Source organism: Pseudorasbora parva, chromosome 1 (assembly GCF_024679245.1).
Source record: "Pseudorasbora parva isolate DD20220531a chromosome 1, ASM2467924v1, whole genome shotgun sequence".
Lineage (NCBI taxonomy): Eukaryota > Metazoa > Chordata > Actinopteri > Cypriniformes > Gobionidae > Pseudorasbora > Pseudorasbora parva.
In genome coordinates, this window is record NC_090172.1 from 82501 (window position 1) to 95000 (window position 12500).

The 12500-nt window shown below is 40.4% G+C and overlaps 2 protein-coding genes across 2 annotated transcripts in view; one reads left to right on the forward strand and one right to left on the reverse strand.

Moving 5' to 3' along the window:
* The window catches only part of LOC137082303 (N-acyl-aromatic-L-amino acid amidohydrolase (carboxylate-forming) B-like), a gene marked incomplete at its 5' end in the record, with an annotated part of 21665 nt that extends 15465 nt beyond the window's left edge, over window positions 1-6200 (reverse strand). Inside the window, 3 exons of the mRNA XM_067447707.1 lie at window positions 2597-2690; window positions 2838-3033; window positions 5968-6200. Of these exons, the coding sequence (XP_067303808.1) occupies window positions 2597-2690; window positions 2838-3033; window positions 5968-6200 (523 nt within the window). The remainder of the gene's footprint in view (window positions 1-2596; window positions 2691-2837; window positions 3034-5967) is intronic.
* Window positions 6201-11672: 5472 nt separating this feature from the next.
* Window positions 11673-12500, forward strand: part of dctn6 (dynactin subunit 6) — a 9749-nt gene continuing 8921 nt past the window's right edge. The window contains exon 1 of the mRNA XM_067447955.1: window positions 11673-11762. Within this exon, the coding sequence (XP_067304056.1) occupies window positions 11725-11762 (38 nt within the window). The 5' untranslated portion in view covers window positions 11673-11724. The remainder of the gene's footprint in view (window positions 11763-12500) is intronic.

Below are 12500 nucleotides of genomic sequence, written 5' to 3' on the forward strand. Positions count from 1 at the left end.
TACCATGTGTTAGCTTTTCCCTAGCCTGGTAGCTTTCCAGAGCCAGAGCGCCTGATATCAAAGCAAATTTAAAAGTGCTGGCTAAAGCTAATCGTAAAATCTCTAAGATTATTATTCACGTTGGCACTAATCATGTTCAACTTCACCAGTCTGAGATCACCAAAATTAACATTAAAGAGGTGTGTAAACTAGCAAGTAAGATGTCAAAGGCAGTCTTTTGTTCTGGTCCCCTCCCTGTTAAAGGAGTGATGAAATAGTTAGCAGATTATCATCACTCAATGGCTGGTTGTCTAAGTGGTGTCTGCAAAGTAACATAGGGTTCATAGACAATTGGAAAAGTTTTTGGGGCAGACCTGACCTGTTGAAGATAGACGGCATTCATCCCTCCTGGGCTGGTGCTGCTTTTCTCTCTAGTAATTTGGCACATAGTCTTAGAGCTAAACCTTGACTCACTAAGGCCCAGGTCAGGAAGCAGACAAACTGGCTAAACCAACCGTCTGCTAGCTGTCTCACATCACCAAAGTCAGCTAAATCCCAGCACATAGAGACTCTTTCACCTAGATATTATCACATAGAGACTGTGTCTGTTCCCCGAATTAGTAAATACAAAAAACCATCAAAACCATTCAACAGTAAAAATTTTAATTGATGTCCAACAAATAAACAACAGATATAATACGGATGAACAATTGATAAAGCTTGGGTTGCTGAATATTCGATCCCTTTCGCCAAAAACGCTTGTTGTCAATGATATGATTATAGATCATAACTTAGATGTGCTGTGTTTGACAGAAACCTGGCTAAAACCTGACGATTACATTACTTTAAATGAGTGCACCCCCCGAGATTATTGTTATAAACATGAGCCACGTCTGAAAGGTAAAGGGGGAGGTGTGGCTGTAATTTATAATAATATCTTCACTATTACTCAGAAGTCTAGTTTCAAATATAATTCCTTTGAAGTTTTGGTGCTTTATGTAACGCTGTGTAGTGTAAATGATAAATCCCGTTTGACATTTGTGTTGGCTACTGTCTACAGGCCACCAGGGCACAATACAGACTTTATCAAAGAATTTGCTGGTTTTCTATCAGAGTTAGTATTAGCTGTAGATAAAGGACTAATTGTTGGGGATTTTAATATCCACGTAGACAATTAAAAAGACACATTGGGATTGGCATTTAGAGACATTCTAAACTCTATTGGAGTTAGACAACACGTATCGGGACCCACTCATCGCCTTAATCATACTTTAGATCTAATAATGTCACATGGAATAAATGTTGATACCGTTGAGATTCTGCAGCAGAGCGATGACATCTCAGATCATTACCTAATATCGTGTATACTTAATTTACCTAAGGCTGCAAAGCCGTCCCCTCGCTTTAAATTTGGCAGCACGATAACCGCTGCGACTAAAGATTGCTTTGTCCATAATCTTCCTCATCAGTTCCATCTCCTCAGCATTACAGATAGCCAAGAGGAACGCGATGCTGCAACAATCAATCAATCAATCAATCAACTTTATTTATATGCCGATTTTACAATGAATTGTTTCAAAGCAGCTTCACAGTGTTAAACAGGAAAATATTGCAACAAAATTTGATTTGGCTAGTTGGATTTGGATAGTTTATAGAATAAAAGGGTTAGTTCACCAAAAAATGAAATCCATGTTATCAATGACCCACCCCAACAGAAACTATTGACTCTCTCTTTACTAGCACTTTAGACATAGTTGCTCCCCGGCGCATAAAGAAGATTAAAGCAAATAATCCAACGCCGTGGTACAACGAGCACACTCGGGCCCTTAAAACAGCAGCCAGAAAAATGGAGCGCAGCTGGAAGAAAACAAAACTGGAGGTTTTTTGTAATTTGTGGAAAGAGAGCATGATGGCATACAGAAAGGCCATAAAAACTGCTAGATCTGCTTATTTCTCAACTCTTTTAGAAGAAAACAAACACAACCCTAAGTATTTATTCGATACAGTGGCTAAATTATCAAAAAATAAAGCTTCAGCTTCTGATGTTTGTAAACAACACAGCAGTTTTATGTTGTAAATGACTTTATGAGCTTCTTTACTAGTAAGATTGATAATATTAGGAATAAAATTATAACCATGCAGCCGTCTATTACAGTATCACTTCAGACAGAGCATTGTAGTGTCACTGAGGAAAAATTACACTCATTCACTGCTATAGGAGAACACACACACACACACACACACACACACACACACACACACACACACACTCATTCACTGCTATAGGAGGAGAAGAATTGGCTAAACTTGTTAAATCATCCAAATCAACAACATGTATGCTTGACCCTATACCGACTAGGCTATTAAAAGAGATACTTCCAGAGGTCATAGAATGCTTAATATTATTAATTCATCCTTGAAATTTGGATATGTACCGAAAATGTTTAAGTTGGCTATAATTAAACCACTTATTAAAAAACGCAACTTGAGAATTAGTCAATTACAGGCCAATCTCGAATCTACCGTTTCTACCAATCTGCAGGCCTGCATGTTCCTGCACTCGTTTCTGTCAGTATGTGTGAAGCCAGACAGATGGATGAGAGAATGATGAACTCACCGAAGCCATGTTTTCCCACCGAATCCAAGGAATAAGCCTCATCCGACGGGAGGTCAAAGTGAACATATCTAACCGGAGTGGGGGACATTTCTCTCTGAAAACACACAAACACTCACAGACGCTGGACACAACATGTCATCACCTAATGCTGTATATGAGCAGTGTGTGTGTGTGTGTGTGTGTGTGTGTGTGTGTGTGTGTGTGTGTGTGTGTGTGTGTGTGTGTGTGTGTGTGTTCATGCCTGCAGGTGTTTGCAGATGTGCAGGCAGATCCAGTCGCGGTCGGAGTGTGTGATGACACACAGGCCTGTGTTTGCGGTGGTGTTGTGCAGATCACACAGCAGATCGACCGCATGTGGGCTTCCTTTAGGACCCAGGAGAGCATTGAGCTCCTGAGAGCGGATCATCTCATAGGGGGAGTCCTCGGAGATGGGCGCGCTGACACACACACACACACACACACACACACACACACACACACACACACACACACACACACACAAACAAATACACACACACATGGACACGGACACGGACAGAAGGCAGGTCAGAACACAGCCACAAATATATATTTGACTTACTGGCACTTACTCTTAAATTAGGGTGAGATTAAACTGTAGTGATACACCACATATCTAATCTGGCAGAAATACACACATATCTAATCTGGCAGAAATACACACATATCTAATCTGGCAGAAATACACACATATCTAATCTGGCAGAAATACACACATATCTAATCCAGAGAGACTGGTAGGGTTATAGCCAGCTACAGAGAGACTGGTAGGGTTATATCCAGCTACAGAGAGACCGGTAGGGTTATATCCAGCTACAGAGAGACTGGTAGGGTTATAGCCAGCTACAGAGAGACTGGTAGGGTTATATAGCCAGCTACAGAGTGACTGGTAGGGTTATATCCAGCTACAGAGAGACTGGTAGGGTTATATCCAGCTACAGAGAGACTGGTAGGGTTATATAGCCAGCTACAGAGAGACTGGTAGGGTTATATCCAGCTACAGAGAGACCGGTAGGGTTATATCCAGCTACAGAGAGACCGGTAGGGTTATATCCAGCTACAGAGAGACTGGTAGGGTTATATCCAGCTACAGAGAGACCGGTAGGGTTATATCCAGCTACAGAGAGACCGGTAGGGTTATATCCAGCTACAGAGAGACTGGTAGGGTTATATCCAGCTACAGAGAGACTGGTAGGGTTATATCCAGCTACAGAGAGACCGGTAGGGTTATATCCAGCTACAGAGAGACTGGTAGGGTTATAGCCAGCTACAGAGAGACTGGTAGGGTTATATCCAGCTACAGAGAGACCGGTAGGGTTATATCCAGCTACAGAGAGACTGGTAGGGTTATAGCCAGCTACAGAGAGACTGGTAGGGTTATATAGCCAGCTACAGAGAGACTGGTAGGGTTATATCCAGCTACAGAGAGACTGGTAGGGTTATATCCAGCTACAGAGAGACCGGTAGGGTTATATCCAGCTACAGAGAGACTGGTAGGGTTATATCCAGCTACAGAGAGACCGGTAGGGTTATATCCAGCTACAGAGAGACTGGTAGGGTTATATAGCCAGCTACAGAGAGACTGGTAGGGTTATATCCAGCTACAGAGAGACTGGTAGGGTTATATCCAGCTACAGAGAGACTGGTAGGGTTATATCCAGCTACAGAGAGACCGGAAGGATTATAGCCAGCTACAGAGAGACTGGTAGGATTATAGCCAGCTACAGAGAGACTGGTAGGGTTATATCCAGCTACAGAGAGACTGGTAGGGTTATATCCAGCTACAGAGAGACTGGTAGGGTTATATCCAGCTACAGAGAGACTGGTAGGGTTATATCCAGCTACAGAGAGACTGGTAGGGTTATATCCAGCTACAGAGAGACTGGTAGGGTTATATCCAGCTACAGAGAGACTGGTAGGGTTATATCCAGCTACAGAGAGACCGGTAGGGTTATATCCAGCTACAGAGAGACTGGTAGGGTTATATAGCCAGCTACAGAGAGACTGGTAGGGTTATATCCAGCTACAGAGAGACCGGTAGGGTTATATCCAGCTACAGAGAGACCGGTAGGGTTATATAGCCAGCTACAGAGAGACTGGTAGGGTTATATAGCCAGCTACAGAGAGACTGGTAGGGTTATATCCAGCTACAGAGAGACTGGTAGGGTTATATCCAGCTACAGAGAGACTGGGAGGGTTATATCCAGCTATAGAGAGACTGGTAGGGTTATATCCAGCTACAGAGAGACTGGTAGGGTTATATCCAGCTATAGAGAGACTGGTAGGGTTATATCCAGCTACAGAGAGACTGGTAGGGTTATATCCAGCTACAGAGAGACTGGTAGGGTTATATCCAGCTATAGAGAGACTGGTAGGGTTATATCCAGCTACAGAGAGACTGGTAGGGTTATATCCAGCTACAGAGAGACTGGTAGGGTTATATCCAGCTATAGAGAGACTGGTAGGGTTATATCCAGCTACAGAGAGACTGGTAGGGTTATATCCAGCTACAGAGAGACTGGTAGGGTTATATCCAGCTACAGAGAGACTGGTAGGGTTATATCCAGCTACAGAGAGACTGGTAGGGTTATATCCAGCTACAGAGAGACTGGTAGGGTTATATCCAGCTATAGAGAGACTGGTAGGGTTATATCCAGCTACAGAGAGACTGGTAGGGTTGTAGGGTTATATCCAGCTACAGAGAGACTGGTAGGGTTATATCCAGCTATAGAGAGACTGGTAGGGTTATATCCAGCTACAGAGAGACCGGTAGGGTTATATCCAGCTACAGAGAGACTGGTAGGGTTGTAGGGTTATATCCAGCTACAGAGAGACTGGTAGGGTTATATCCAGCTACAGAGAGACTGGTAGGGTTATATCCAGCTATAGAGAGACTGGTAGGGTTATATCCAGCTATAGAGAGACTGGTAGGGTTATATCCAGCTATAGAGAGACTGGTAGGGTTATATCCAGCTACAGAGAGACTGGTAGGGTTATAGCAAGAAAAACGGAAAAGCGGCTATGGTTCTTTTGTTCAGTTTTCCTGCTCCTCATTTGTGCCATTGGTTTTCAGCTGTGTGTAATTAACTACTCTAATTTGTCTTTGCTACATAAGTTGAACCCTCACATTCATCCTCTGTTCGGTCATGTTTATGTTTAGTGTGTGTTGCTCTGCCAGTCTTTTTTGTTGTATTAAACTTTGTGTTGGAATTCTCTAATCAAAATGTTCAATTTTCACAGAACGATCCTTAGCGCTGAGCCCTGGAACAAGTTTTGATTGTCAAATCTGTTATTTATTGTCAGAAATAATGCAGTTGATGATTATGTTAGATATATTTCTGCCAGCGTCTCACCTGAGCGCGGCCCGCGTGAAGCAGCGGTTCAGGTCCGTCTCCAGGTAACGCACGCACTGCTGCACAGCACGTGGGTTCGTCATCAGCGTTACCACGGAAACCGCATCTGTCCCGTCCTCCCTCCTCTTCAGCCTCTCTCTCACCAGGTAGACCCCCGCCAGCTCGTTGCCATGGGTACCGCCGCACACCGCCACACGCCACACCGCCGGCAGAGCGACCACCTGATAATCAACCAGTTATCCATCAACTCACAAACGATCTGCTCACTTACAACAGAAATATAGATTCATATTATGTTTTGGGTTCTTGTTTCATGTTCATGTTTTTAGGTTTTCATGCTTAAAGTCTTGTTTTGTTGTAATGCACTTCCTGGTTTGTCATGTGATCCTGCCATGTGCTCCCTGGTCTTGCGTTCTGTTGTGTCATGTTGTCATTGGTTTATTAGTTGATCATTGTTCACAGGTGTGTCTTGTCTAGTCCTCAGTCTTTGTGAATATAAGCCCTCATGTTTGCCATTGTCTTTGTCTGTTATTGTGAATGTGTACCCGCTAGTTGGTGAGTCTTCGTGGTCAAGTCAGATCTGTTTAAGTGACTTGACCAAGTCTATAAGTCAAGTCAAGTCTGTTTAAGTCAAGTCTATTTAAGTCAAGTATGTTTAAGTCAAGTCAAGTCTAAGTCAAGTCAAGTCAAGTCAAGTCAAGTCTGTTCAAGTCTGGTCAAGTCAGTTTATGTCCAGTCAAGCCTTTTGTTTATGTTTTGACTTAAGTTGGATTAATAAAAAACTGCACTTGGGTTCTAAACCTTGCCTCTCAGTGGAAGTGTTACAATACCCCTCCTGCCAACCACATAAAGCTGCATTAATGTAATGTGTTCAGACTAGTGTTGGTTTCGTCAACCCAAAAGTAAGACTAAATATCGTCGTCAACAAACCTTTATCACGCGACGAAAACGAGACGAGACGTAAATGCTGGTGATGTGATGATGACGAATAAAAACGAGACTAAATGTGGTTCACAAAAAAAACTATGCTAAAATATCTCTTCATTTTTGTTGACAAAAATGAGACGAGACGAAATGTTATAGCTGTCGTGTTATTCTTAATAGTTTGCAGTATTTCGGTGCGTCTCATTCAGGGGCTGCATCAGGCGACGTCTCTCTCTTCAAGCCCCATTCGTGGCATTATTTAGTAGATGCAGCTGCAGTGAGTTAACTTCATGACAAACAAATAAAGTTGAGTCTGACTCAGAGAAAGGGAACGATGGCCAGCCATTTGGGGTTTGTAAGGCCTATTCATCATTAACGGGGGCTAGTCAGGGATTTTATTGTCGTCTTAATCCAGAATATCTGTTTTTCTCCCACCACCCGTGTAAAAATCCCCGGCTGAATTACCTCCTGTTTGACAAACACCAAGTGCCGTTTGAAACCACATCTCTGAGTTTTCAATAATATATCACTTCAGAATTCCCTGTTTAAGTTATATCCTTTTTGCTTACTGCAGAGCACCGTATGGTTGTGCTTCACTGTCATTTGGATGCATTTTAAAGATTTAACGTTAGACTTTACAAGAGCAAGATCATCACCGCTCCAAAAAGAAAAGCAAGTAAACATTTGTAATGTGGCATTATATTATTTACCTCATAAGCAAATAAGAGGCTGTATTCACTTATTTCCACTCAGTTCCATTAAAATTACATCCTTTATTTTGAGGTAAAATGCTAGACAGAAACCCATTTTAACTATAATGTGGGTCTAATTTAAATAATTAAACAGATTTAAATAAAAAAATCCTATTATTAAATTCAATATGCATTTATTCTTATTACGACATTTAGAAAAAACTTTCATTACATTGAAGTGGAAAATAAAACCGAATTTGTCAAGGAAAAAGATGGGGAGAAATGTGGCCACAAAATCAAAGGAAAAAACACCACGAACCTTAAGAGACATCTCAATGTTTATATTTATTTTATTTAAATGTATGCGTGTGTCCTTCGAACATGTTTGGTTGGCAAAATAAATATGTTTCAAATGAGACCATTTTCTGTGTCTGGAAATGATGTATTCTTAAACCTATAAAGGTCTCAAAAATATAACAAGATAACGTTGTTTGAGTTGAGTTCGGCTAAAAGAAGATTATCGTATTGTCTAAACTAGGCACTTATACTATACTGACTGGCTTAAATAGAACTGCATTACTAAAAAGAGACTACAATACAATTTTCATTGACTAAAACTAGACTAAAATGTCACGAGTTTTCGTCGACTAAAACTAGATGAAATAAGTCATGGATAGTTCTGACTAAATAAGACTAAAGACTTTTAGCCAACTGAAACTTGACTAGACTAAAAAGAGTATGAAGGTGACTAAAACTAATAAAAACTAAAATGACAGCTTGACACAAAGACTAGCCTAAAACTCAAATTAAAACAGGCTGCCAAAAACAGGCCTAGTTTAGACGATACTTACGTTAGTCCAGAGATGACTGTGTCTGTCCATCTGGCTCTTTTGCCTGACTCCTGACGTCTGAGCTGAAGCGGTGCTCCGAGAGAAACACAATGAAGCACACTCATGATCTCAGAGCCTCGGTCGGTCTCGCTGCTGCTTCACTGAGTTCATCTGACTCAGCAACTCTCTCTCTCTCTCTCTCTCTCTCTCTCTCTCTCTCTCTCTCTCTCTCTCTCTCTCTCTCTCTCTCTCTATTCAATTGAGAAAGCTTTCACCAAACCATTAAAACATATAAAATGATTTAGAAACATCTGAACGTTTAGTAAAGCCTCTGTGTGTTGTAATGTAATGGCCGTTGATGTTGAAGAGGATGGGACAGCCCTGTCTCACCCCACGCTCAGTTCTTTGGCCTCCGGTTTTAACAGCTCATTGGCTGGCCGTGTACATCCAATCTTCCCCCAATTCCACTCTCAATAAGTTTTAGGTGTAATCATTCATGCCATATTGAATCAAATGCTTCTTTGAAATCAACAAAACAAACAAAATATTGTCTTTTGCTGTGATGTGCATATTTATCAGGGGGGTGGCCCCCTTCTTCCAGAAGATGAATGTATTTTTTCTTTTGAAGTTTAATAAAAAATTTAAATAATTTATTAGTTAATATTTATATTATTTCAAGTAATGAAAATTTTAGTGTGTCGTCCCTCCTCCCCCAAAACGAGATTTTAACGCATACGATCACACTGGTGTGATTACTGTTCAGCATGTTGCTAATTATGATCCAAATTATTCAACTAAATATACAAATAAAATTAATGAATTAGGTCTTATTCTATAAACTATAATACTGATCTGCCAACATTGTCTCTCTATGATGAATTAAAATAAGCTGATAACATCACTGTTTCCTCCAGAACGACTGTACAGCCAAATCTAATTCTGCTGCAGTATTGTCCTGTTTAACACTGAAGCTGCTCTGACACAATCGGCGCTGGAGAAGAGCGATAGAAATAAAGATGACTGATTGATTGATTGATTAAAGGGGTACTTCAGCGCTGGGAAGATGAATCTGTATTTAAACTGGGTCATCAATGCAGTAGAAATGTGAAATTATTTTTGAATTTGGTGTCTTCTAGACTGAGAAAAGACAGAAAATGAATTTGTCCCATGGGGATGAAAGACTACAATTCCCAGAATGCTTTGCTGACCTGTGCCGTTCCCAACGCCACCAACTTGATTACAGTGACTGAGTTAGAGGAGACACTACAATTAAAAACTGAACGTGTCTGTTCAATATAATGAGTGAGTCGCCGCGCGAGTGTCACAGCACTGAGCACTGACTGCAGGAGTGATGAGAGCTGAGGTAATCGTGACTACACTCGCGGCATACATTCACAACGCCAGTTCAGGCTGGCGCGTTTCAGTTCATGCCTTTGCAAGCTTAACTTTCATAGAAATTAAAAGACTTACATTGCGCACCATAGCTCTGTTTAAATGAGTGCCTGTAGCTGAGCTGAGCTCTTCCTGCCAGCTGAGTGTGATCTCCATCCCTCATGCGCGGGTTCAAAACATGCGGAAATGGCTCCCTCTGCTGGCTGTAGTCTTTAGCCTTTGGGCAAACATTCCTCCTATGATGCAAAAATCGTCAATTTGCATCATAAGAGGAATTTTTCCAGAAATAAAATGCATAAATCTCTTGTCTCAGGGAGATATGAGGGGGGAAAGCACAATCATTTGAATATACTCCAGGGTTTCTACTGATACAAAGCCATATGCTAATCGCTGAAGTAACCCTTTAATTGATTGATATTCAAACATGTTTTCGCAGCTTTTGCTGGCGTTGAGACGGATGTGCTCAGTGCTTTTCATAATCACAACTACTCATTATTCACATAATGTGTATTTGAGGTATCAGAGATTTAAATAAAGTTAATAGTTTTTAATTCAAATTTCATATGATGCCTTTGGAAGCTGCAATATATAATTGAATAATACTTTCAAATATAAGCTAATTTGAAAGTGTTTTATTCCTATCATACACACTGAGTATAAAACAATAAAGATTACTCTATTCCTCTCCCAGTTCACAGGCCACTTACTTTTATTTATTTCAGTAAAAACTCCTGAATTTACGTGATGCAAATCCGACAGATCCTCTGAATTCATTGAGCGTTATATCAACTAACATGATCATTATAAAGGCGTTTAAACAACAAAACATTCACTTCTGCATTTGACAATCGGAATATATCCCATAATTCATGATATAGTAAACAAGTTGATGAATATTTAGAATAAAATGGAAAAATGAAGTAAATGCGATGCATTTCTGTCTGTGTGGCGCCACGACGCGTCGCATAGGAAATAAAAACGTTTTAAATAATAATGCTCTTAAATAACAGTCGGCTCAAAACTCGCACTTGGGTTATAATATATAACACAGAGCCTGCAGAAGATAGACACACACTGCACACACACAACCACAGGAACAATGATTCTCTGAAGAATAAAGTGCTTTCACTCCAGAGCTCTTACATTAGCTCTTTCAGCACATCTAGATCAACAACCATCTCTAGCTCTTAGTTTAGCCTTTTCTGATTTAAGGGACCGAATTCGTAAGGAAACTTCCGTCCTTTTGACGTCTTCATCCCTACTTTTTTACGTTTTCACTAATGTGCTCCTGACATTGTGCTCTTTATTTTGTGCGGTTAACGCATTATAAGTGATGAGAGACTGTGCTCATGGACTTACTTTCTATGATTCACAGATTTTTATTTTATTTTTCTGCTACAGGTTGAGATTTGCACTTGCCCTGTCTAAAGGCAGGCTTCTCCCTATATATTAAGATCTGCCACACTGTAAACTGCTTTGAGTCTGCATTGTATAAAGCGCTGTAAAGGCGACTTAGTGTACGTTTAATTTAAATGTGTAGTATGAGAATAACTGAGACAGATGATTGACAGCTCCGGTGTATAGTGTGGTAGTTTGTCCCAAAATTAGGCTTCTCTTCTGCTGCCCAAAAGTATTTCCTATCATAAAGATTAGGCTAGGCTACATACTGAGAAACTCAGAAGCAGATCGACGCCTCGAGTGTGTGTGTGTGTGTGTGTTAGAGAGAGAGAGAGAGAGAGAGAGAGAGAGAGAGAGAGAGAGAGAGAGAGAGAGAGAGAGAGAGAGAGAGAGAGAGAGAGAGAGAGAGAGAGAGAGAGAGAGAGAGAGAGAGAGAGTGTGTGTGTGTGTGTGTGTGTGTGTGTCCAGCAGGCGGCGCTCAGCTGTCTGCTGACGTCACACGCGTCATCAGGCGAGTCAAGATGGCGGATCCGGGTGCAAAACAAACCGGGCAGAAGAGGTAAAATGTATTATATATATTCAACAATTTGTCTTGTTTTTAAGAAGTGCATCTCACCAGTGCCGCTGCAACCGTGTCCATAATGCCCAACATGCTTCTGTGTGTCATGTTATTGCTCTAGATTAAAAATGAACCAAAACAACCCAGATTAATACCGACACACCCAACGTCACATCGATGCTTATATTAATGATGATATCTGATATCTGTACAGGCATTATATTATATCACAAATGATATATCTATGCTTTATATTAATGACGATATCTGTACAGGCATTATATTAGCCTAATGATGATATCTGATATCTGTACAGGCATTATATTAGCCTAATGATGATATCTGCATTAACAGCATTATATTATATCACAAATGATATATCTATGCTTTATATTAATGATGATATCTGCATTAACAGCATTATATTAATGATGATATCTGCATTAACAGCATTATATTAATGATGATATCTGCATTAACAGCGTTATATTAATGATGATATCTGCATTAACAGCGTTATATTAATGATGATATCTGTATTAACAGCGTTATATTAATGATGATATTAACAGCATTACGAATAATCTAAAATTAAAGACAAGCGGCGGATCAATTTACATTTAAGTTATTGTTATATTAATAATCAGGATGAATGGGATTGTTGATGGCAGATTTATCATCACTGTTTATTCATTATTGAGAGTAAAAGCACAACCTGCTACTTTCAAGAGGATAAAA